Raw genomic sequence first — 26,292 nt, 5'->3', positions numbered from 1 at the left:
GAAGTCAAGTTAACTTAATAAATACTTTGATGTCCCTTCCTCTGTGGAAGTGTTTCCTGTTCCAGACCGTGCAACAGAGATTATTACGTAGGAATGGGAGAAGCCAGGGATACCTTTTTTCCCGTCTCCTGTTTTTAAAAAGATGTTTTCTGTCACTGACTCAGTTAAAGATTTATGGCGTACGGTGCCTAAAGTAGAAGGAGCCATTTCTACTCTGGCTAAGAGAACTACTATTTCTATAGAGGATAGCTGCTCTTTTAAGGATCCTATGGACAAAAAGCTGGAGGCCTATTTGAAAAAAGTGTATGTTCATCAAGGTCTTCAATGGCAACCTGCAGTTTGTATTGTTCATTATGTCTAGTGCGGCATCTTATTGGTACAATGCCTTGTCTGATTCTCTTCAAGTAGAGACTTCTTTGGAGGAGATCTAAGACAGGATTAAGGCTCTCAAGCTAGCAAACTCCTTTATTTATGATGCTACCATGCAAGTAATTAAACTAGGAGCCAAGATATCTGGCTTTGCTGTGCTAGCCCGCAGGGCGTTATGACTGCAATCATGGTCAGCAGATGTTACTTCTAAGTCTAAGCTTTTGGCACTTCCTTACTAAGGAAAGACCTTGTTTAGACCTGGGCTGGCTGAAATTATCTCTGACATTACTGGTGGAAAAGGGTCTTTTCTACCACAAGACAAGAAGAATAGACCTAAAGGACGTCAATCATTTTAGTTTCTTTCGTAACTTCAAAGGAAAGTCTTCCTCTCCCTCTTCCAAGCAGGAGCAGTCCAGGTCTTCTTGGAAGCCAATCAGTCTTGGAACAAGGGGAAGCAATAAAAGAAACCAGCAGCTGAGTCTAAATCAGCATGAAGGGTTTGCCCCCGATCTGGGATCGGATCAACTGGGGGCCAGATTTTCTCTGTTTTATCAAGCATGGATACGAGATGTCCCAGATCCCTGGGCTGTGGACAAAGTATCTCAGGGTTACAAAATAGAATTCAAGACTTTTCCTCCCAGAGGCAGGTTCCACCTCTCAAGATTATCTGCAAACCAGATAAAAAGAGAGGCATTCTTGAAGACTCATAGTTCAAGTTCCTGTAAGGGAACAGGGTCTAGGATTCTATTAAAATCTGTTCGTGATTCCCAAAAAAGAGGAAACTTTTCATCCTATTCTAGACCTAAAGTGTCTCAAGTTTCTCAGGGTACCGTCCTTCAAAATGGAAACCATTCGTTCCATTCTTTACTTGGTCCAAGAGGGTCAGTTCATGACGACCATAGACTTGAAGGATGCGTATCTTCATGTTCCCATTCACAGGGATCATCACAAGTTCCTGAGATTCGCATTTCTAAACAAAAACATTCAGTTTGTGGCTATCCCGTTTGGCCTTGCCACAGCTCCCAGAATTTTTACAAAGACTCTGGGGACTCTTTTTGGCAGTGATAGGTCTCGGGAAATTGCAGTGGCGCCCTACCTGGATGACATATTGGTTCAGGCGCCATCTTTTCAACAAGCAAACTCTCATACAGAGATCTTGTTGTCTTTTCTACATTCCCACAGATGGAAAGTGAATATGGAAGTTCTCTTGTTCCAGCTACAAGGGTAGTTTTCTTAGGGACCATAATAGATTCCCTATCTATGAAACATTTTCTGACAGAGGTCAGAAAATCCAAAATTCTTTCCTCTTTTCCTTTCTCTGCAGTGTACTGTTCGGCCATCAGTGGCTCAATGTTTGGAGGTAATTGGTCTGATCGTCGCTTTCATGGACATCATTCCTTTTGCTCGATTCCATTTTAGAGCTCTGCAGTTATGCATGCTCAGACAATGGAACGGGGACCATTCGGATCTGTCTCAGAGGATAGATCTAGATCAGTCGACAAGAGATTCTCTTACATGGTGGCTTTCTCAGGAGCATCTGTCTCGGGGCACATGCTTCCGGGGACCTTCCTGGGTGATTGCAACCACAGACGCCAGCCTGCTGGGCTGGGCAGCAGTCTGGGACTCGTTAAAGGCACAGGGACTATGGACTCGGGAGGAGTCTGCTCTCCCCATAAATATCTTGGAGTTGAGAGCGATTTACAATGCTCTGATGGCTTGGCCTCAGTTGTCCTTAGCTCGGTTTAGCAGGTTCCAGTCGGACAATATCACCTCAGTGGCTTACATCAACCACCAGGGAGGAATTTGGAGTTCCTTAGCCACGAAGGAGGTGGCTCGGATTGTTCAGTGGGCGGAAGTTAACAATTGCGTGTGGACAACTGGGAAGCGGATTTCCTGAGCAGACATTTCATCCCGGGGTGTGGGCACTCCATCCAGAGGTGTTTTCCAGGTTAACCCTTAAATGAGGGATTCCGGAGTTGGATCTGATGGTGTCTCGGCAGAATGCCAAGCTTCCAAGGTACGTTTCAAGGTCGAGAGATCTGAAGGCTGCCCTGATAGATGCTCTGGCGGTTCCTTGGGATTTCAGTCTGGCATATCCGTTTGCTCTCCTTCCACGAGTCATTGCTTGTATCAAACAGGAGAGAGCGTTGGTAATTCTAATAGCTCCTGCGTGGCCTCGCAGGATCTGGTATGCAGACCTAGTGAAGATGTCATCTCTTCCACCTTGGAGGCTGCCTCTGAGGAAGGACCTTCTATCTCAGGGTCCATTCTTTAATCCAAATCTCGTTTCTCTTAAGCTGACTGCTTGGAGATTGAACGCTTAGTTCTGTCTAAGCGTGTTTTTTCTGAGTTGTTCATAGCTACCATGATTCATGTTACTAGAAATATTTGCCATAAGGTATGGCGTAAATACCTTTATTGGTGCGAATCCAAGGGCTACTCTTGGAATAGGGTCAGGATTCCTAGGATTTTGTCTTTTCTCCAGGAAGTTCTGGAAAAAAGATTGTCGGCGAGTTCTCTGAAGGGTCAGATTTCTCCATTATCTATTTTGTTGCATAAGCTTCTGGCGAATGTGCCAGATGTTCAATGCTTTTGTCAGGCCCTGTTCAGAATCAGGCCTTTGTTTAAACTTGTTGCTCCTCCTTGGAGCCTTAACCTTGTTCTTAAAGTTTTGCAGCAGGCTCCGTCTGAGCCATTGCATTCCATAGATATTAAGTGGTTATCTTGGAAGGTTTTGTTTCTTATTGCTATTTCTTCTGCTCAGAGAGTCTCAGAACTCTCGGCTTTGCAGTATGATTCGCCTTACCTTATTTTTCATGCTGATAAGGCGGTTCTTCGTACTAAAGTGGGATTTCTCCCTAAAGTAGTTTCAGATAGAAATATTAATCAGGAAATTGTTGTTCCTTCTCTATTTCATAATCCTTCTCATAAGGAAAGTCTGTTGCACAATTTGGATGTTGTGCGTGCTCTAAAATTCTACCTTTAGGTGACTAAGGATTTTCGCCAGTCCTCTGCCCTGTTTGTTTTTCTGGAAAGCGTAAAGGTCAGAAAGCTACTGCTACTTCTCTTTCTCCCTGGTTGAGAAGTATAATTCATTTTGCTTATGTGACTGCTGGTCAGCAGCCTCCTGAGAGAATTACGGCTCATTCCAAATTTGATACTTTTGCATTGGCTGAGGTTTATTTTGGGAGGAAGGTTCTTCAAGCGGTGGTGCCTTCTGTTAAGTCTGCTTGTCTTGTTTTTCTTCCCTAGTCATCTGTGTCCTCTAAATTGGGTATTGGTTCCCACTAGTAATTGATGACATCGTGGACTCTCCATATCTTAGGAAAGAAAACAAAATGTATGCTTACCTAATAAATTTCTTTCCGGATATGGAGTGTCCACGACCCCACCCTTACATTTAAGAACGTTATTTTTTTACTAAACCTCGGCACCTCTACACCTTTGTGTTCCTTTTTTTTCCATTTTCTTTCGGTCGAATGACTGGGGATTATGGGTAGGGGAATGACACTTAACAGCTTTGCTGTGGTGCTCTTTGCCTCCTCCTGCTGGCCAGGAGGGATATTCCCACTAGTAATTGATGACGTAGTGGATTCTCTATATCCGGAAAGAAAGAAATTTATCAGTTGAGCATACATTTTGTTTTTCATCAGGCTAAGGCAGTTTTGAGGACTAAGTTTTGTTTTTTTCCCTTAAAGTGGTGTCTTCGGAGAATATGAATAGGGAAATTGTTGTTCCCTCTTTTTGTATTTGGAAGTTGTCAGAGCATTTAAGTACTATTTGCAGGCAACTAAGGATATCAGCCAAACTTCTAGTTTGTTCTTTTTTCTGGTTTCAGGAAGGGTCAGAAAGCTACAGCTGTTTCTTTGGCTTCTTGGCTTAAGCATTTAATTCAGAAGATTTAATTGGAGGTGGGTCAGTCTCCACCTAAATAAATTACTGCCAATTCAACTGTCAGTGGCCACTTCTTGGGTCTTTATGAATGAGGCCTCTGTAGATCATTTTCGTAAGGTAGCCACCTGGTCTTCTCTACAAATGTTTTCACCATTTTGATGTTTTTGCTTCTTTTGAAGCAGCCTTTGGTAGGAAAGTCCTTTGGGCTGTCTCTACTTAAGATTTTACACTTTACTCTTTTTTTCATTCGTTTTTTTCCATTTAAAAAAAAATGAAGTGTTATAACTCTTTAGTTTTGCGAGAGTTAAAGAGTTAAACCCCCACCCCAAAAAATAAATACATAACGTTTCATTAGAGGATGTATCATGCTGGTTATGCCCGCATTACTCATGGACTTCACTTCTTGGGTATTAGTTTCCCAGGTTTGATGGATCGTGGACTCTCACCACCTATATGAAAGAAAATCTAATTCATGTTTACCTGAAAAAAATTATTTGTTTCATGGTGGTGAGACCTTACCCTGTGTTTCTTTTTGGGTAGTTAGCAAATTTTAGAACCTCTTTTCCCTTCTCCTTTTCTCTGTTCTTTATTTCATTTTTCAACCTCTTTTTGCACCTCTTTTTGCTTGGCTAGTCAGACTAGTTATCATAGAGGTGGGAGGGGTTTCATAGTGCTCTCTGAGTTTGGGAATATTAGGCTTCTGCTAGTGGTCAGGAAAGGTAATTTCCAGGAGTAATGGACCGTGGACTCTCACCACCATGAAATAAATAAATTTATCAGGTAAGCATAAATTGTTTTTTTATTTTTAAATTTTTTATTTTGTGTGCAGGAGGCTTACAGCGGGGTTTTCTGGATCTGAGGTTGGATTTGGAAAGTGTTTCCCTGTCAGAGTCCCCATATGAAGCTCTCTATAACGCTTCCTCCTGCCACTCTCTGGACAGCATCTGTAGTGCCCGATCTTCTGACAGAGATTCCCTTAGCCGTGAAATTACAAGGACACGGAAAGTGAGTTTTTCTTATCATTAGCTTGTATTGTCTTCTCCATATATTCGTAGTCTTTAAAAAAGCATTGTAATTGCAGAAGGAGCGCCCTCCTCCCCCTGCGAAACCACCACCAGAGGAGGATGAAGATTTACAGAGGAGTGGTGTGGGGGCCACCAGGGAGGTGAGAATACTGTCAGCAGTGAGACCATACCTAAGTTTATGGTTTATCAAGTTTGCATACTGTTCCCTATACATTATGGCAATGTTTGAGTCACCTTTGTAGTTTTGTAAATGTCCTTAGATAAAGGTACTACAGAAGTATAAACATTTTAAAAGTTCTCGGGCGCGTAAATTAAAAAACTTACCAGCCTGCAAGAAACTTTAATCGCCCTTGGGTGTCTGCATGTAGTGAGTATATATCTTATTTAAAAAGGAAAAATAAATAGTGTTATTGTAATCTTACAAAGCATTGCAGAGGTCCCAGTTTGAATGCCCTGCAAGCCGCTTAATATTTGGGACCTGTGCATTAACAAAAAGGTTTTAACTTTAGAAAAGATTTTTCTATCACCAGGTAGATAGGGATAGGGGGTAGATAGGGATAGTATCTTTGTAATACTGTATGTACACTGTACAGTCTTGACTTTTTCTTTCTAATGACACAGTGAGTCCACGGATCATCTTAATTACTTTTGGGAATATCACTCCTGACCAGCAGGAGGAGGCAAAGAGCACCACCGCAAAAGCTGTTAAATACCACTCCCCCTACCCACAATCAGTCATTCTCTTTGCTTGTATCATTTGCAAGGAGGGGTAAAGTTAGGTGTCTAATTCTTCAATCAAGAGTTTATTTTTTAAGCAGAGCAAGTTTGCCCTGGTTTTCTTTGGGGTTTAGCCGTAGTCTATGTCAGTCTCTTCAGTAGAGCAAGTGGTGGCTTTTAAGCATTTGGGAACTTGTGGGGTATAATCCCCACTGTGCCTCCCAAGTAGTGTTATGCTGCCCTTGGTTGAAAGTTTGAGTAAGTTTACCCAGTCTTTTCTTTTTTCCACAGGTCCATGTGAGGTAGAACGCCCCTCTCATACCAAGTGAGCTGTCCTGCTGACGGGCAGATTTTTAAAGGAAAGTGCCTATTTTTTCCCTGTTTTGATATAGGAGAATTTGGCACTTTGACAGTTAATACTGTTTAAATATACAATCAGCATACTAGGTTATCGATTTATTGTATGGCAGTTTTGCAGGCACTGGGGATGTTTGGAGGCTCAGTTTATTATCATTTTCACTTTGGTGTACATGTTTTCTGTTTGTGTATTAGTGGCTACCGGGAGGTTTGTTAGGCCATGCCCACAATAGGCGGGCTTATCTGAGATAGCAAGGACGTTTCTTTAATGTAATTAGCAAGAGTCCATGAGCTAGTGACGTATGGGATATACATTCCTAGCAGGAGGGGCAAAGTTTCCGAAACCTCAAAATGCCTATAAATACACCCCTCACCACACCCACAAATCAGTTTTTACAAACTTTGCCTCCTGTGGAGGTGGTGAAGTAAGTTTTGTTTCTTTTGGCCATCTCTTCTGCTAGAAGAGTTTCTGATTTATCTGCTCTTTCTTGTGAGTCTCCTTTTCTGATTTTTCATCAGGATAAGGCGGTGTTGCGAACTTCTTTTAATTTTTTTCCTAAGGTTGTGAATTCTAACAACATTAGTAGAGAAATTGTGGTTCCTTCATTGTGTCCTAATCCTAAGAATTCTAAGGAAAGATCGTTGCATTCTTTGGATGTAGTTAGAGCTTTGAAATATTATGTTGAAGCTACTAAAAATTTCCGAAAGACTTCTAGTCTATTTGTTATCTTTTCCGGTTCTAGGAAAGGTTAGAAGGCCTCTGCCATTTCTTTGGTGTTTTGGTTAAAGTCTTTGATTCATCATGCTTATGTCGAGTCGGGTAAAACTCCGCCTCAAAGGATTACAGCTCATTCTACTAGGTCAGTTTCTACTTCCTGGGCGTTTAGGAATGAAGCTTCGGTTGATCAGATTTGCAAAGCAGCAACTTGGTCTTCTTTGCATACTTTTACTAAATTCTACCATTTTGATGTGTTTTCTTCTTCTGAAGCAGTTTTTGGTAGAAAAGTACTTCAGGCAGCTGTTTCAGTTTGATTCTTCTGCTTATAATTTCAGTTTTTTTCATTATAAGATTTAAACTTTATTTTGGGTGTGGATTATTTTCAGCGGAATTGGCTGTCTTTATTTTATCCCTCCCTCTCTAGTGACTCTTGCGTGGAAGATCCACATCTTGGGTATTCATTATCCCATACGTCACTAGCTCATGGACTCTTGTTAATTACATGAAAGAAAACATAATTTATGTAAGAACTTAACTTTCATATTAGCAAGAGTCCATGAGGCCCACCCTTTTTTGTGGTGGTTATGATTTTTTTTGTATAAAGCACAATTATTCCAATTCCTTATTTTTTATGCTTTTGCACTTTTGTCTTATCACCCCACTTCTTGGCTATGCGTTAAACTGATTTGTGGGTGTGGTGAGGGGTGTATTTATAGGCATTTTGAGGTTTGGGAAACTTGGCCCCTCCTGGTAGGAATGTATATCCCATACGTCACTAGCTCATGGACTCTTGCTAATATGAAAGAAATGAATTTATCAGGTAAGTTCTTACATAAATTATGTTTTTTGGCGCCCTTTTTGCTGTTTCCTGTTGATCCTGGATGTTGCAGCTCTGTTGCATAGCTCCTCAGAGGTGGTTCAGCGTTCTCTCCGGTGCGGCTCTGTGGGGGTTTCCGGCAGCAAGGAGGTCAGGTAGGCACCTCAGCAGAGCTTGCTGAAGTATGGAGGTTGCCTGTTGTTTTTTTGGTGGCTGCTCTGTTTATCTTTAAGTTTCTGTCTGAATTTCAGGGACTATGTTTGTCTCTCTTTTTGCATTCATTTTGTGAAAAATTGTTGCTGCAAAATTTATTGTGCAGTGTATTTAAAGATTTTCTAGTTTTTCTTTCATGTAATTAGCAAGAGTCCATGAGCTAGTGACGTATGGGATATACATTCCTACCAGGAGGGGCAAAGTTTCCCAAACCTCAAAATGCCTATAAATACACCCCTCACCACACCCACAAATCAGTTTTACAAACTTTGCCTCCCATGGAGGTGGTGAAGTAAGTTTGTGCTAGATTCCTTCCCCTACAGGAGCAGTATCAGTTTGGAAACCATCTCCAGTCTGGAATAAATACAAGCCTTTTAGGAAGCCAAAGCCAGCTCCCAAGTCCACATGAAGGTGTGGCCCTCAGTCCAGCTCAGCTGGTAGGGGGCAGATTACGTTTTTTCAAAGAAATTTGGATCAATTCGATTCACAATCTTTGGATTCAGAATATTGTTTCACAAGGGTACAGAATAGGCTTCAAGATAAGGCCTCCTGCAAGAAGATTTTTTCTTTCCCGTGTCCCAATAAATCCAGTGAAGGCTCAAGCATTTCTGAAATGTGTTTCAGATCTAGAGTTGGCTGGAGTAATTGTGCCAGTTCCAGTTTTGGAACAGGGGCTGGGGTTTTACTCAAATCTCTTCATTGTACCAAAGAAGGAGAATTCCTTCAGACCAGTTCTGGATTTAAAAATATTGAATCGTTATGTAAGGATACCAACATTCAAAATGGTAACTATAAGGACTATTCTGCCTTTTGTTCAGCAAGGGCATTATATGTCCACAATAGATTTACAAGATGCATATTTGCATATTCCGATTCATCCAGATCACTATCAGTTTCTGAGATTCTCTTTTCTAGACAAGCATTGCCAGTTTGTGGCTCTGCCGTTTGGCCTAGCAACAGCTCCAAGGATTTTTACAAAGGTTCTCGGTGCCCTTCTGTCTGTAATCAGAGAACAGGGTATTGTGGTATTTCCTTATTTGGACGATATCTTGGTACTTGCTTAGTCTTCACATTTAGCAGAATCTCATACGAATCGACTTGTATCGTTTCTTCGAGAACATGGTTGGAGGATCATTTTACCAAAGAGTTAGTTGATTCCTCAGACAAGGGTAACCTTTTTAGGTTTCCAGATAGATTCAGTGTCCATGACTCTGTCTCTAACGGACAAGAGACGTCTAAAATTGGTTTCAGCTTGTCGAAACCTTCAGTCTCAATCATTCCCTTCGGTAGCCTTATGCATGGAAATTCTAGGTCTTATGACTGCTGCATCGGACGCGATCCCCTTTGCTCGTTTTCACATGCGACCTCTTCAGCTCTGTATGCTGAACCAGTGGTGCAAGGATTATACAAAGATATCACAATTAATATCTTTAAAACCGATTGTACGACACTCTCTAACGTGGTGGACCGACCACCATCGTTTAGTTCAGGGGGCTTCTTTTGTTCTTCCGACCTGGACTGTGATCTCAACAGATGCAAGTCTGACAGGTTGGGGAGCTGTATGGGGGTCTCTGACAGCACAAGTGGTTTGGGAATCTCAGGAGGCGAGATTACCAATCAACATTTTGGAACTCTGTGCGATTTTCAGAGCTCTTCAGTAGTGGCCTCTTCTAAAGAGAGAGTCGTTCATTTGTTTTCAGACAGACAATGTCACAACCGTGGCATATGTCAATCATCAAGGAGGGACTTACAGTCCTCTGGCTATGAAAGAAGTATCTCGAATACTTGTATGGGCGGAATCCAGCTCCTGTCTAATTTCTGCGGTTCATATCCCAGGTATAGACAATTGGGAAGCGGATTATCTCAGTCGCCAAACATTACATCCGGGCGAATGGTCTCTTCACCCAGAGGTATTTCTTCAGATTGTTCAAATGTGGGGACTTCCAGAAATAGATCTGATGGCTTCTCATCTAAACAAGAAGCTTCCCAGGTATCTGTCCAGATCCAGGGATCCTCAGGCGGAAGCAGTGGATGCATTGTCACTTCCTTGGAAGTATCATCCTGCCTATATCTTTCCGCCTCTAGTTCTTCTTCCAAGAGTGATTTCCAAGATTCTAAAGGAGCGTTCGTTTGTTCTGCTGGTGGCTCCAGCATGGCCTCACAGGTTTTGATATGCGGATCTTGTTCGGATGGCTACTTGCCAACCGTGGACTCTTCCGTTAAGACCAGACCTTCTATCGCAAGGTCCTTTTTTTCCATCAGGATCTCAAATCCTTAAATTTGAAGGTATGGAGATTGAACGCTTGATTCTCAGTCATAGAGGTTTCTCTGACTCCGTCATTAATACTATGTTACAGGCTCGTAAATCTGTGTCTAGGAAGATATATTATCGAGTCTGGAAGACTTACAGTTCTTCTCATCATTTTTCTTGGCATTCTTTTAGAATTCCTAGAATTTTACAGTTTCTTCAGGATGGTTTGGATAAAGGTTTGTCTGCAAGTTCCTTGAAAGGACAAATCTCTGCTCTTTCTGTTCTTTTTCACAGAAAGATTGCTAATCTTCCTGATATTCATTGTTTTGTACAGGCTTTGGTTCGTATAAAACCTGTCATTAAGTCAATTTCTCCTCCTTGGAGTTTGAATTTGGTTCTGGGGGCTCTTCAAGCTCCTCTGTTTGAACCTATGCATTCGCTGGATATTAAATTACTTTCTTGGAAATTGTTGTTTCTTTTGGCCATCTCTTCTGCTAGAAGAGTTTCTGAATTATCTGCTCTTTCTTGTGAGTCTCCTTTTCTGATTTGTCATCAGGATAAGGCGGTTTTGCGAACTTCATTAAAAATTTTACCTAAGGTTGTGAATTCTAACAACATTAGTAGAGAAATTGTGGTTCCTTCGTTGTGTCCTAATCCTAAGAACTCTAAGGAAAGATCGTTGCATTCTTTGGATGTAGTTAGAGCTTTGAAATATTATGTTGAAGCTACTAAAGATTTCCGAAAGCCTTCTAGTCTATTTGTTATCTTTTCTGGTTCTAGGAAAGGTCAAAAGGCTTCTTCCATTTCTTTGGCATCTTGGTTAAAATCCTTGATTCATCATGCTTATGTCGAGTCGGGTAGAACTCCGCCTCAAAGGATTACAGCTCATTCGACTAGGTCAGTCTCTACTTCCTGGGCATTTAGGAATGAAGCTTCGGTTGATCAGATTTGCAAAGCAGCAACTTGGTCTTCTTTGCATACTTTTACTAAATTCTACCATTTTGATGTGTTTTCTTCTTCTGAAGCAGTTTTTGGTAGAAAAGTACTTCAGGCAGCTGTTTCAGTTTGATTCTTCTGCTTATAATTTCAGTTTTTTTCATTATAAGATTAAAACTTTATTTTGGGTGTGGATTATTTTTCAGCGGAATTGGCTGTCTTTATTTTATCCCTCCCTCTCTAGTGACTCTTGCGTGGAAGATCCACATCTTGGGTATTCATTATCCCATACGTCACTAGCTCATGGACTCTTGTTAATTACATGAAAGAAAACATAATTTATGTAAGAACTTACCTGATATATTCATTTCTTTCATATTAGCAAGAGTCCATGAGGCCCACCCTTTTTTGAGGTGGTTATGATTTTTTTGTATAAAGCACAATTATTCCAATTCTTTATTTTATATGCTTTCGCACTTTTTTTCTTATCACCTCACTTCTTGGCTATTCGTTAAAACTGATTTGTGGGTGTGGTGAGGGGTGTATTTATAGACATTTTGAGGTTTGGGAAACTTTGCCCCTCCTGGTAGGAATGTATATCCCATATGTCACTAGCTCATGGACTCTTGCTAATATGAAAGAAATGAATTTATCAGGTAAGTTCTTACATAAATTATGTTTTTTTTAAAAAAAAAGTCTTTTTAAACGTTTTTTTGTTTCATTAAAATTTTAGTTTACATTTTTTTTATTGATTAAGGTTTTTTCTTTTGGAATAAGATGGACCAAGAGGCCCTGCAAGCTGTTGCTTGTTCTCTATGTTTAAATACCAATGTTCCCTTTTCTTTCATGTAATTAGCAAGAGTCCATGAGCTAGTGACGTATGGGATATACATTCCTACCAGGAGGGGCAAAGTTTCCCAAACCTCAAAATGCCTATAAATACACCCCTCACCACACCCACAATTCAGTTTTACAAACTTTGCCTCCGATGGAGGTGGTGAAGTAAGTTTGTGCTAGATTCTACGTTGATATGCGCTCCGCAGCAAGTTGGAGCCCGGTTTTCCTCTCAGCGTGCAGTGAATGTCAGAGGGATGTGAGGAGAGTATTGCCTATTTGAATGCAGTGATCTCCTTCTACGGGGTCTATTTCATAGGTTCTCTGTTATCGGTCGTAGAGATTCATCTCTTACCTCCCTTTTCAGATCGACGATATACTCTTATATATACCATTACCTCTGCTGATTCTCGTTTCAGTACTGGTTTGGCTATCTGCTATATGTAGATGAGTGTCCTGGGGTAAGTAAGTCTTATTTTCTGTGACACTCCAAGCTATGGTTGGGCACTTTGTTTATAAAGTTCTAAATATATGTATTCAAACATTTATTTGCCTTGACTCAGAATGTTCAACTTTCCTTATTTTCAGACAGTCAGTTTCATATTTGGGATAATGCATTTTAATTTAACATTTTTTCTTACCTTAAAATTTGACTTTTTCCCTGTGGGCTGTTAGGCTCGCGGGGGCTGAAAATGCTTCATTTTATTGCGTCATTCTTGGCGCGGATTTTTTTGGCGCAAAAATCTATTTCCGTTTCCGGCGTCATACGTGTCGCTGGAAGTTGCGTCATTTTTTGACGTTATTTTGCGCCAAAAATGTCGGCGTTCCGGATGTGGCGTCATTTTTGGCGCCAAAAAGCATTTAGGCGCCAAATAATGTGGGCGTCTTATTTGGCGCGAAAAAATATGGGCGTCACTTTTGTCTCCACATTATTTAAGTCTCATTTTTTATTGCTTCTGGTTGCTAGAAGCTTGTCTTTTGGCATTTTTTCCCATTCCTGAAACTGTCATTTAAGGAATTTGATCAATTTTGCTTTATATATATGTTGTTTTTTCTCTTACATATTGCAAGATGTCTCACGTTGCATCTGAGTCAGAAGATACTACAGGAAAATCGCTGTCAAGTGCTGAATCTACCAAAGCTAAGTGTATCTGCTGTAAACTTTTGGTAGCTATTCCTCCAGCTGTTGTTTGTATTGATTGTCATGACAAACTTGTTAAAGCAGATAATATTTCCTTTAGTAAAGTACCATTGCCTGTTGCAGTTCCTTCAACATCTAAGGTGCAGAATGTTCCTGATAATATAAGAGATTTTGTTTCTGAATCCATAAAGAAGGCTATGTCTGTTATTTCTCCTTCTAGTAAACGTAAAAAATCTTTTAAAACTTCTCTCCCTACAGATGAATTTTTAACTGAACATCATCATTCTGATTCTGATGATTCCTCTGGTTCAGAGGATTCTGTCTCAGAGGTTGATGCTGATAAATCTTCATATTTATTTAAAATGGAATTTATTCGTTCTTTACTTAAAGAAGTACTAATTGCTTTAGAAATAGAGGATTCTGGTCCTCTTGATACTAATTCTAAACGTTTAGATAAGGTATTTAAAGCTCCTGTGGTTATTCCAGAAGTTTTCCTGTTCCTAATGCTATTTCTGCAGTAATTTCCAAAGAATGGGATAATTTGGGTAATTCATTTACTCCTTCTAAACGTTTTAAGCAATTATATCCTGTGCCGTCTGACAGATTAGAATTTTGGGACAAGATCCCTAAAGTTGATGGGGCTATTTCTACCCTTGCTAAACGTACTACTATTCCTACGTCAGATGGTACTTCGTTTAAGGATCCTCTATATAGGAAAATTGAATCCTTTCTAAGAAAAGCTTATCTGTGTTCAGGTAATCTTCTTAGACCTGCTATATCTTTGGCTGATGTTGCTGCAGCTTCAACTTTTTGGTTGGAAACTTTAGCGCAACAAGTAACACATCGTGATTCTCATGATATTATTATTCTTCTTCAGCATGCTAATAATTTTATCTGTGATGCCATTTTTGATATTATCAGAGTTGATGTCAGGTTTATGTCTCTAGCTATTTTAGCTAGAAGAGCTTTATGGCTTAAAACTTGGAATGCTGATATGGCTTCTAAATCAACTTTACTTTCCATTTCTTTCCAGGGTAACAAATTATTTGGTTCTCAGTTGGATTCCATTATTTCAACTGTTACTGGTGGGAAAGGAACTTTTTTACCACAGGATAAAAAATCTAAAGGTAAAAACAGGGCTAATAATCGTTTTCGTTCCTTTCGTTTCAACAAAGAACAAAAGCCTGATCCTTCATCCTCAGGAGCAGTTTCAGTTTGGAGACCTTCTCCAGTCTGGAATAAATCCAAGCCAGCTAGAAAGGCAAAGCCTGCTTCTAAGTCCACATGAAGGTGCGGCCCTCATTCCAGCTCAGCTGGTAGGGGGCAGGTTACGTTTTTTCAAGGAAATTTGGATCAATTCTGTTCACAATCTTTGGATTCAGAGCATTGTTTCAGAAGGGTACAGAATTGGTTTCAAGTTGAGACCTCCTGCAAAGAGATTTTTTCTTTCCCGTGTCCCAGTAAATCCAGTAAAAGCTCAAGCATTTCTGAAATGTGTTTCAGATCTAGAGTTGACTGGAGTAATTATGCCAGTTCCAGTTCTGGAACAGGGGATGGGGTTTTATTCAAATCTCTTCATTGTACCAAAGAAGGAGAATTCTTTCAGACCAGTTCTGGATCTAAAAATATTGAATCATTATGTAAGGATACCAACATTCAAGATGGTAACTGTAAGGACTATCTTACCTTTTTTTCAGCAAGGGAATTATATGTCCACAATAGATTTACAGGATGCATATCTGCATATTCCGATTCATCCAGATCATTATCAGTTCCTGAGATTCTCGTTTCTGGACAAGCATTACCAGTTTGTGGCTCTGCCGTTTGGCCTAGCTACAGCTCCAAGAATTTTTACAAAGGTTCTCGGTGCCCTGCTGTCTGTAATCAGAGAACAGGGTATTGTGGTATTTCCTTATTTGGACGATATCTTGGTACTTGCTCAGTCTTTACATTTAGCAGAATCTCATACGAATCGACTTGTGTTGTTTTTTCAAGATCATGGTTGGAGGATCAATTTACCAAAAAGTTCTTTGATTCCTCAGACAAGGGTAACCTTTCTGGGTTTCCAGATGGATTCAGTGTCCATGACTCTGTCTTTAACAGACAAGAGACGTCTAAAGTTGATTGCAGCTTGTCGAAACCTTCAGTCACAATCATTCCCTTCGGTAGCCTTATGCATGGAAATTCTAGGTCTTATGACTGCTGCATCGGACGCGATCCCCTTTGCTCGTTTTCACATGCGACCTCTTCAGCTCTGTATGCTGAAGCAATGGTGCAAGGATTACACGAAGATATCTCAATTAATATCTTTAAAACCGATTGTTCGACACTCTCTAACATGGTGGACAGATCACCATCGTTTAATTCAGGGGGCTTCTTTTGTGCTTCCGACTTGGACTGTAATTTCAACAGATGCAAGTCTCACAGGTTGGGGAGCTGTGTGGGGATCTCTGACGGCACAAGGAGTTTGGGAATCTCAGGAGGTGAGATTACCGATCAATATTTTGGAACTCCGTGCAATTTTCAGAGCTCTTCAGTTTTGGCCTCTTCTGAAGAGAGAATCGTTCATTTGTTTTCAGACAGACAATGTCACAACTGTGGCATACATCAATCATCAAGGAGGGACTCACAGTCCTCTGGCTATGAAAGAAGTATCTCGAATTTTGGTTTGGGCGGAATCCAGCTCCTGTCTAATCTCTGCGGTTCATATCCCAGGTGTAGACAATTGGGAAGCGGATTATCTCAGTCGCCAAACGTTGCATCCGGGCGAATGGTCTCTTCACCCAGAGGTATTTCTTCAGATTGTTCAAATGTGGGAACTTCCAGAAATAGATCTGATGGCGTCCCATCTAAACAAGAAACTTCCCAGGTATCTGTCCAGATCCCGGGATCCTCAGGCGGAGGCAGTGGATGCATTATCGCTTCCTTGGAAGTATCATCCTGCCTATATCTTTCCGCCTCTAGTTCTTCTTCCAAGAGTAATCTCCAAGATTCTGAAGGAATGCTCGTTTGTTCTGCTGGTAGCTCCGGCATGGCCTCACAGGTTTTGGTATGCGGATCTTGTCCGGATGGCCTCTTGCCAACCGTGGACTCTTCCGTTAAGACCAGACCTTCTGTCACAAGGTCCTTTTTTCCATCAGGATCTGAAATCCTTAAATTTAAAGGTATGGAGATTGAACGCTTGATTCTTGGTCAAAGAGGTTTCTCTGACTTTCTCATCATTTTTCCTGGCATTCTTTTAGAATACCGAGAATTTTACAGTTTCTTCAGGATGGTTTAGATAAGGGTTTGTCCGCAAGTTCTTTGAAAGGACAAATCTCTGCTTTTTCTGTTCTTTTTCACAGAAAGATTGCTATTCTTCCTGATATTCATTGTTTTATACAAGCTTTGGTTCGTATAAAACCTGTCATTAAGTCAATTTCTCCTCCTTGGAGTTTGAATTTGGTTCTGGGAGCTCTTCAAGCTCCTCCGTTTGAACCTATGCATTCATTGGACATTAAATTACTTTCTTGGAAAGTTTTGTTCCTTTTGGCCATCTCTTCTGCCATCTCTTCTGCCAGAAGAGTTTCTGAATTATCTGCTCTTTCTTGTGAGTCTCCTTTTCTGATTTTTCATCAGGATAAGGCGGTGTTGCGAACTTCTTTTGAATTTTTACCTAAAGTTGTGAATTCCAACAACATTAGTAGAGAAATTGTGGTTCCTTCATTATGTCCTAATCCTAAGAATTCTAAGGAGAAATCGTTGCATTCTTTGGATGTTGTTAGAGCTTTGAAATATTATGTATTTGTTATCTTTTCCGGTTCTAGAAAAGGCCAGAAAGCTTCTGCCATTTCTTTGGCATCTTGGTTGAAATCTTTAATTCATCTTGCCTATGTTGAGTCGGGTAAAACTCCGCCTCAGAGAATTACAGCTCATTCTACTAGGTCAGTTTCTACTTCCTGGGCGTTTAGGAATGAAGCTTCGGTTGACCAGATCTGCAAAGCAGCAACTTGGTCCTCTTTGCATACTTTTACTAAATTCTACCATTTTGATGTATTTTCTTCTTCTGAAGCAGTTTTTGGTAGAAAAGTACTTCAGGCAGCGGTTTCAGTTTGAATCTTCTGCTTATGTTTTTCGTTAAACTTTATTTTGGGTGTGGATTATTTTCAGCAGGAATTGGCTGTCTTTATTTTATCCCTCCCTCTCTAGTGACTCTTGTGTGGAAAGATCCACATCTTGGGTAGTCATTATCCCATACGTCACTAGCTCATGGACTCTTGCTAATTACATGAAAGAAAACATAATTTATGTAAGAACTTACCTGATAAATTCATTTCTTTCATATTAGCAAGAGTCCATGAGGCCCGCCCCTTTTTTATGGTGGTTATGATTTTGTATAAAGCACAATTATTCCAATTCCTTATTTTATATGCTTTCGCACTTTTTTCTTATCACCCCACTTCTTGGCTATTCGTTAAACTGAATTGTGGGTGTGGTGAGGGGTGTATTTATAGGCATTTTGAGGTTTGGGAAACTTTGCCCCTCCTGGTAGGAATGTATATCCCATACGTCACTAGCTCATGGACTCTTGCTAATATGAAAGAAATGAATTTATCAGGTAAGTTCTTACATAAATTATGTTTTTGTTCCTCTTGTATTGTATTGTACAAGGATATACTTTTTGATTATGAGCCTTCATCGTCTAGGGCGGATGTTGTTCAGGAGTCTCCTGTTCAGGCTGATCCACAGCTTTCCCTCAAACGTCCCAATCTTCTGCAGTGCCCTGTGTTTCATCTCAGGTTGGCTTTTCCTTGCAGGATATGGCTACCCATATATCCTCGGCAGTATCTGAGGCTTTGTCTGTTTTTCCTATGTTGCAGGGGAAGCGCAAGAGGCAGTATAAGGTTTCTGATTCTGTCGCAATTGTGTCTAGTGTTTTTTCTCATAAGTCTGAGGAGGAAGATACTTCAGTAGCATCTGAGGGTGAGATCTCGGATTCTGATAGTGTAAATCCTTCTGAACCTGAGGTTGTTTCCTTTAGGTTTAAGCTAGAGCACCTCCGTTTGTTACTCAAGGAGGTTTTGGCTATTTTGGATGACTCTGAGGCGTCAGTCATGGTTATTCCTAAGAAATCTAGTAAGCTTAATAAGTTTTTTTGATGTCCCTTCCTCGGTGGAAGTTTTTCCTATACTAGATCGTGTTTCAGATATTATTACACGAGAATGGAAGAAGCCTGGGATTCCTTTTTCCCCTTCTTCAATTTTTAGGAAGATGTTTCCTATTGCTGACTCTATTAAGGAATCTTGACAGATGGTTCCTAAGGTAGAGGGAGCAGTTTCCACTCTTACCAAGGAGACCACTATTCCTATTGAGGACAGCTGTTCCTTTAAAGATCCTATGGATAAGAAGTTGGAAGCTTTGCTTAAAAAGATTTATGTTCACCAGGGGTATCAATGGTGTTTGGGCCAGGTTTGTTACTAGTGCTGCAGCATATTGGTTTGATGCATTGTCTGATTCTATTCAGCAAGATACTCCTCTTGAAGAAATAGTCAAGGCTTTGAAGTTGGGTAATTCCTTTATTGCACATGCTTCTCTACAGGTCATCAAGTTGGGAGCTAAAATTTCTCGTTTTGCCATTTTAGCTCGCAGAGCTTTATGGTTAAAATCCTTGTCTGCGGATGTTTCCTCTAAGTCTAAGCTTTTGTCTATTCCTTACAAGGGTAAGACCTTGTTTGGGCCAGGTTTGGCTGAGATTATTTCTGATATTACGGGAGGGAAGGGGCATTCTCTTCCTCAGGATAAAATAAATAAACAGAAGGGTCGGCAGAGTAATTTTCGTTCCTTTCGTAACTTCTCTGGTAAACCTTCCTCTTCTTCCTCCAAGCAGGAACAGTCCAAGCCATCTTGGAAGTCAAATCAGTCTTGGAATAAGGGGAAGCAGTCCAGGAAGCCTGTTGCTGACTCAAAATCAGCATGAAGGGTCTGCCCCCAATTCGGGAATGGATCTTGTGGGTGGCAGACTCTCTTTCTTGTTTCAAGCTTGGGTTCGAGATGTTCAGGATCCCTGGGTGATAGATATCGTGTCCCAGGGTTGCAAACTAGAGTTCAAGAATTTTCCTCCCAGAGGCAGGTTTCTTCTCTTCAGGTTATCTGTAAACTGGATAAAAGGAGAGGCGTTCTTACGTTGTGTTCAGACCTATTTTAGATCTCAAGAGTGTAAACAAGTTTCTCAGGGTTCCGTCTTTCAAAATGGAAACTATTTGTTCCATTCTTCCTTTGGTTCAGGAAGGTCAGTTCATGACCACAGTGGATCTAAAGGATGCGTATCTTCATATTCCCATTCACAGGGATCATCACAGGTTCTTAAGATTCTAGACAAACATTTTCAGTTGTAGCTCTTCCTTTTGGTCTGGCAACAGCTCCCAGAATTTTTTCAGTGGTCCTGGGAACATTGTTGGCGGTGCTTCAATTAAAGGGTGTTGCAGTGGCTCCTTATCTGGACGACATTCTAGTTCAGGCACCATCTTTTCAACTAGCAAACTCCCACATGGAGTTGTTGTTGTCTTTTCTGCGCTCCCACGGTTGGAAGGTGAATTTAGGAAAATGTTGCTTAATTCCGGCTACAAGAGTGGTATTTTTGGGGACCATTATAGATTCTCTAGAGATGAAAATTTTTCTGACAGAAGCAAGAAAGTCAAAGATTTTCAATACGTGTCTTTCTCTTCAGTCCCTTCCTCGGCCGTCAGTGGCTCAGTGCATGGAGGTTATTGGTCTGATGGTTTCAGTCATGGACATCATTCCGTTTGCTCGGTTCCATCTCAGACCTCTGCAGTTATGCTTGCTCAGGCAGTGGAACGGGGATTATGCAGATCTATCTCCAAAGATTGTTCTATATCAGATGTCCAGAGATTCTCTTCCATGGTGGTTGTCTCAGGATCTTCTCTTTCAGGGAACTTGCTTTAGCAGACCTGCCTGGGTGATTGTAACCACGGATGCCAGTTTGCTGGGCTGGGATGCTGTCTGGGGCTCATTAAGGGCTCATTAAGGGCTCAGGGTCTATGGACTCGGAAGGAGTCGGTTCTTCCAATAAATGTTTTGGAACTGAGAGCGATTTTCAATGCTCTTCTAGCCTGGCCTTAGCTAGCTTCAACCCAGTTTATCAGGTTTCAGTCAGACAACATAATGTCAGTGGCTTACAGCAATCATCAGGGAGGAACTCAGAGTTCCTTGGCCATGACAGAGGTAGCCAAGATTATTCAGTGGGCGGAGATTCACAACTGTTAGTCTGCTATTCACATTCCAGGGGTGGACAATTGGGAAGCGGATTTTCTGAGCAGACAGAGTTTTCATCCCGAGGAGTGGGAACTTCATCCAGAGTTATTTTCCAGCTTGATTCTCAGTTGGGGGTAGCCGGAGTTGGATCTCATGGCTTCTCGTCAGAATACCAAGCTCCCGAGGTACGGGTCGAGGTCAAAGGATCCTCAGGCTGTTCTGATAGATGCTCTGGCTGTTCCTTGGACTTTCAGTTTGGCATATGTGTTCCCTCCGCTTGTTCTTCTTCCTCGGGTTGTTGCTCGGGTCAAACAAGAGAGGGCATCAGTGATTCTCATTGATCCGTCGTGGCCTCGCAGAATCTGGTTTGCAGATCTGGTGGAGATGTCTTCTCTTCCACCTTGGCGTCTTCCATTAAGGAAGGACCTTCTTCTGCAGAATCCTTTCCTTCATGCATATCTCGTTTCTCTGAAGCTGACTGCTTGGAGATTAAAAGCTTAATTCTTTCTAAGCGTGGTTTTTCTGACTCAGTCATTGAGACTATGATTCATTCTCGTAAGCCTGCGACAAGGAAGATTTATTATAAGATTTGGCGTAAATATTTGTATTGGTGTGACTCCAAAGGCTACTCGTGGAGTAGAGTTAGGATTCCTAGGATTTTGTCTTTTCTCGAGGAGGGTTTGGAGAATGGTTTATCTGCTAGTACCCTGAAGGGTCAAATTTCAGTTTTATCTATTTTATTGCACAAGCGCCTGGCGGATGTGCCAGATGTTCATTCTTTTTGTCAGGCCTTGGTTAGAATTCGGCCTGTGTTTAAGTCTACTACTCCACCTTGGAGTCTTAATTTGGTTCGTAGAGTCCTTCAACAGGCTCCGTTTGAACCTATGCATTCATTGGATATTAAGATGTTATCTCGGAAGGTTTTCTTTCTGGTGGCTATTTCTTTGGCTCGAAGAGTTTCGGAGCTTTCAGTCTTTCATTATGAATCGCCTTTTCTTATTTTTCACTCTGATAAGGTAGTTCTGCGTACTGCCTTGGGTTTTCTTTCCAAGGTTGTTTCTGATAGGAATATTAATCAAGAGATTCTTGTTCCTTCTTTATGTTTTAATTCTTCTTCTCATAAGGAGCGTTTGTTGCACAACCTGGATGTGGTTTGTGCATTGAAATATTATTTGCAGACGACTAAGGATTTTCGCCAGTCTTCTTTATTTTTTGTCTTTTCTGGGAAGCGTAAGGGTAAGAAAGCTACTGCTACTTCTCTTTCTTGTTGGTTGAGGAGTGTTATTCGCTTGGCATATGAGACTGCTGGTCAGCAGCCTTCTGAAAGAATGGAGGCTCATTCCACGAGGGCTGTTTCATCTTCTTCGGCTTTCAAAATTGGAGCTTCTCTAGATCAGCTTTGCAAGGCTGCGACTTGGTCATCTTTGCATACTTTTTCTAAATTTTACAAATTTAATACTTTTGCTTCAGCAGAGGCTTCTTTTGGGAGAAAGGTTCTTCAAGCAGTGGTGCCTTCTGTTTAGGTTAACTGTCTTGTCCCTCCCTTATCATCCGTGTCCTCTAGCTTGGGTATTGGTTCCCAACAGTAATTAAGATGATCCGTGGACTCACCGTGTCATTAGAAAGAAAACATAATTTATTCTTACCTTTATAAATTTATTTATTTTTTGACACGGTGAGTCCACGGCCCGCCCTGTTTTTTCAGACAGCTTGCTTTTCTGTAAACTTCAGGCACCTCTGCACCTTAGATTACTTCCTTTCTCCTTTCCCTTTTGTCGAATGACTGGGGATTGTGGGTAGGGGGAGTGGTATTTAACAGCTTTTGCTGTGGTGCTCTTTGCTTCCTCCTGCTGGTCAGGAGTGATATTCCCAACAGTAATTATGATGATCCGTGGACTCACCGTGTCAAGAAAGAAATACATTTATCAGGTAAGAATAAATTCTGTTTTTCCCCTAAGGAAAAAAAAAGATATATAATTGAGCTTTTTTTTTTTTCTTAATTATGTGGGGGTTATGATTGGCTAAGTATATTTAATGCTGCCACCCTTCAACCTACAGCACGCTGTGAGCGGTACTGCATTTAGCTGGACAGTGAACAGTGACATAACAAGCATGTTAAAAAAAAAACATTTTGTTTTCACTTTCTGCCCGGCTGCCTTTCAACTACTAGCGTGACTGTCAGTGCCGCGCTAGCAAATTTGACTGGGTGCATGAAGATGGAATGTTCTCTCCGGAGTGCCAAGGTCAGTTTTTGGAGCGTCAATAACGTCCAGGAAGATTGTGCACTGCACTATATTGTAATGGTAGGCAGCTTGCTCATGTACATTGTGCTGAAGTACTCTAGAGGACCCTGCAATACATCAGCACAGTTTACATTAGCAAGCTGTTTACCATAACTATATAGTCTGTTTAACCCATACTTCATTCACACACACAGAAAAGAATCACTCAATGCTCTAGCATGATGTCTTCCCGCGCAGACAACCTTAGGGGTGGGAAGTAGCAACTGACAAGGAGATCCATGGAGATAAGGGGAGGTCGTTTGAATGTGTTTTATAGGAAGAACCTTCCCTTTCTTCCCTCCTTTCCCTGTGTGTGCATATGTGTAAGGCATTTTTTTTTATTATTGTTACTGATGTCCCACTTAAAATGTCAGGTTGACGTTCGGGCTGGTAACTTAAATTTTACTTGCCAGCAAGAAATTTAGGTTGCATTTGGAGACCGGAGCGGTCTATTTATTCGCCCCATTTTATATATTTGCTTGTTATTTTGACAGCTTATTTTTTTGTGTTTTGTTTTTTAGATTTTCCCTTTTTTAATTATGTCAGTTAAAATGTTGGTGGTTTTTCTTATTTTGTAAAACTGATATACTGGTGAAACATAATGATAATTGCTTTATTATTTGCCATTTTGATATTTAACTTTCATTTTTAAATTCTTTATATTCAAAGGAGGCTGCAGATTTTAAAGAGCATTATCTAAGCTACTGATGTACAAACACTGCAGATTTGTATATAATTCAAATATTTTGATTTTTTTCTCCTAATTAAATGTGTTTTTATCTTTGTTATTTTGTTTTCACTTCCTGTCATGTCTAAAGCATTTTGCTTGACCTTTCTTTAGGCTTTCAGTAATATGCACACAGGACGAGAGGAGGAGAATCCCTATGAACTGCTTCTTACTGCAGAGACCAAGCGACCAGATGGCAGAGGTAAAGGGGTGTGTTTTTAGTTTGTGAGAGGTGAAAATGTCTATAGAGGCAGCTGTACACAAAATAAAAGTTCTTAAATGACAGCTGTATTAAGGATTTAAGTATCTGCAGAGACAGCTGTATACATGGATCTGAGATTATGCAGATAATTGCTCTCTGTAATCTATACAGGAGAACCGCAGCTTCAAGGAAATGCTGGAAACCCTCAGCCTCAGGTGAGAAATACTATATCAAGTTTCTTAAATGCTGTGTAGCTTGTAATATTTAGTTTCTGTTTCACTACCAGTGCATATTTCACTAAATATATATCAGAGTACTAGTACAGATCATTTTTTATCTCTCTTTCTTTCAAAACGGTAGGTTAGATCACGCCGTCCTACAATCTCACAAGACCAACAGCGCCCCCAAAATCGCCGTGGGTCATCGGATCTATCCAGTGGTCACTCTGAAGGGGAGTCCCATGGCTCTGAGCGACCTAATGGTGAGAAATCTGCAGAGTCTTCCAGCAGTGTATACATTCTTGCATTTTGTTTTGTAGTGTCTCATAAGGCTTGTTATATATTTCATACTATCTCAGGTAGTTTGTTTTTTTGTTTTCTTGTGTTTTTCTCTTGCTTTTGGGCTCCCTCCTCCTCTCTGCACTCTATAAATGTCAGGGTTCACAGACACACAATAGTGATCAGTGTTCAGTTCCTCACCCCAGCTGTCTAGCATTCAGTGCCAGAGCAGCAACTGAGTTGCAGCTCAGACACGTTCCCTTTGCTTTTGATTGTAATTTATTTCTTAGGCCGTCTCACTCTTATCTCCTTACTTTGATCTGCTGCCTTTTCATTCAGTCTTTGTATCCTACACTAGTTGTTATATTTCCATTTCATCCCCTTGCCACTTACCTTTTCTCTCTCTCGTCTTAACCATCACTCTTGCTTTCATTCCCTTACTAATCTCTTATCACTGTCCCTTTTTCATAAAACTATTGCCCTGTTAACTGCACTTTTCCTCCCTATTCACCAGCTTTTTCTTCTTCCTGTCTCTCAAAACTGTCTACTGTGATCATCATTCTTAGGTGGGCAGCGGAGGAGCAGTTCTGGAGGTTGGAGTCTGGCCTCTGCTGATAGCTCTGATTCACACATGCTGCAGCACTTTTCAGGCCTACTTCACGGCTCCTCCCCTGTGTGTGAAGTTCGGGACCCTCTTGTACCCTGTGATCAATCTTTAGGAGAGGACAGCAGAAACGGTGCTGCCACACGTATGGAACTGCCTTTACGCCGCAGCTTGTCGAAATCGGACTCTGACTTGTTGACTTGTTCTCCTCCAGCCGGAGGAGAAAGTGAAGACTGGAGTCGTAGTGAATCACTTTCAAACTGCGCAACTGGAGGAGGCAAGAAGAGACTAGAAAAATCGCCCTCTTTCACTTCAGAATGGGATGAGGTCAGTGGTATTGGAAATAGGAGAAATTCAGATGAAGGGGGGAGAGTAAACAAGGAGAAAAGTTGTTAAAGCTACGTTCATAGTTTTTAATTTTTTAAAGAAATAAATATGCATACAAAGCAGAAATACTGCATAAAAAGCACAGCATACAAAATAAAGCATTTCAAACTGTTATTATTTGGCTGGGTTTGCATTATTTTGCAAGCCATTAAGATAACCCTTGAAAAGCCTCTTAAGTATTCCTTAAGGGGCAGCAATAAATAAATGAGCTCCTGCACTGATCAAGCAATAGTGTAAAATTTAGGTAGGTAAAAAAAAAGCTAAATATATTATTAAATAGTCATTTTTTTAATATTACTCATGCTTAAACATTTCATGGGAATTACATTTTTAGTGTAATGATGCTTTAAATGGATATGAAAACCAAACTTTTTCTTTTATGAGTCAGATAGAGGATGCAAATTTAAACAACTTTCTAATGTACTTCTGTTATCATTTTTTTGTTCTCTTGGTATCTCTTGTTGAAAAGCAGGGACGTAAGCTTAGGAGCCTGCCCATTTCTGGAGCACTATATGGCAGCAGTTTTGAAAGAATGTTATTCGTTTGCACTAGAGGGCAGCACTGTTTCCTGCCATGTAGTGCCCCAGTGCCTACTTAGGTATCTCTTCAACAAAGAAGATCATGGGATCAAAGCAAATTTGATAATAGAAGTAAATTGGAAACTTTTTATAAATGGTGTCTGAATCACAAATAATATATAATAAGTAAAAATATATATACGTTTGGGTTTTAGTTAGTAATGTAAGATGTGGTGATGGGATATGGATCATAGTGGTCCTCTGTCATTTGAAATGCATGGGTATGGGATTGGATTTGGTAATATTGTGTTTATTGAGGGATAATATGTACAGGGCCATATTTAATGACATATAGGTGCTACAATTATATAAAGGCCCCTGACAATGCAACTCTCCCAACAGTGTCTCCAGTTGATCCCTGCAACTCCCCCCAAACATCAAGTAAGAAGTCAGCCAGGGAAAGAAAAAACTATTTTGTATTTTTAAAGCAAGGGCTGAAAGGGCAGGTTGCGGGAAGCTGGGTTGGTTGTGTTTAGGTTTTAGGGTTATTGA

General features: G+C 40.7%; 1 protein-coding gene across 4 annotated transcripts in view; it reads left to right on the top strand.

Moving 5' to 3' along the window:
- ANKS1A (ankyrin repeat and sterile alpha motif domain containing 1A) overlaps nucleotides 1-26,292 on the top strand; it is a 343,365-nt gene that overhangs the window by 203,469 nt on the left and 113,604 nt on the right. For 2 of the 4 annotated variants that reach the window (XM_053706843.1, XM_053706841.1), the window contains 7 exons: nucleotides 5,093-5,268; nucleotides 5,345-5,428; nucleotides 23,647-23,734; nucleotides 23,906-23,949; nucleotides 24,095-24,215; nucleotides 24,798-25,162; nucleotides 26,143-26,181. In XM_053706843.1, the coding sequence (XP_053562818.1) occupies nucleotides 5,093-5,268; nucleotides 5,345-5,428; nucleotides 23,647-23,734; nucleotides 23,906-23,949; nucleotides 24,095-24,215; nucleotides 24,798-25,162; nucleotides 26,143-26,181 (917 nt within the window). The remainder of the gene's footprint in view (nucleotides 1-5,092; nucleotides 5,269-5,344; nucleotides 5,429-23,646; nucleotides 23,735-23,905; nucleotides 23,950-24,094; nucleotides 24,216-24,797; nucleotides 25,163-26,142; nucleotides 26,182-26,292) is intronic. The other 2 variants (XM_053706844.1, XM_053706842.1) reach the window with 1 other exon arrangement.

Source organism: Bombina bombina, chromosome 3 (assembly GCF_027579735.1).
Source record: "Bombina bombina isolate aBomBom1 chromosome 3, aBomBom1.pri, whole genome shotgun sequence".
Lineage (NCBI taxonomy): Eukaryota > Metazoa > Chordata > Amphibia > Anura > Bombinatoridae > Bombina > Bombina bombina.
This window is presented reverse-complemented; position numbering and strand designations above follow the sequence as displayed.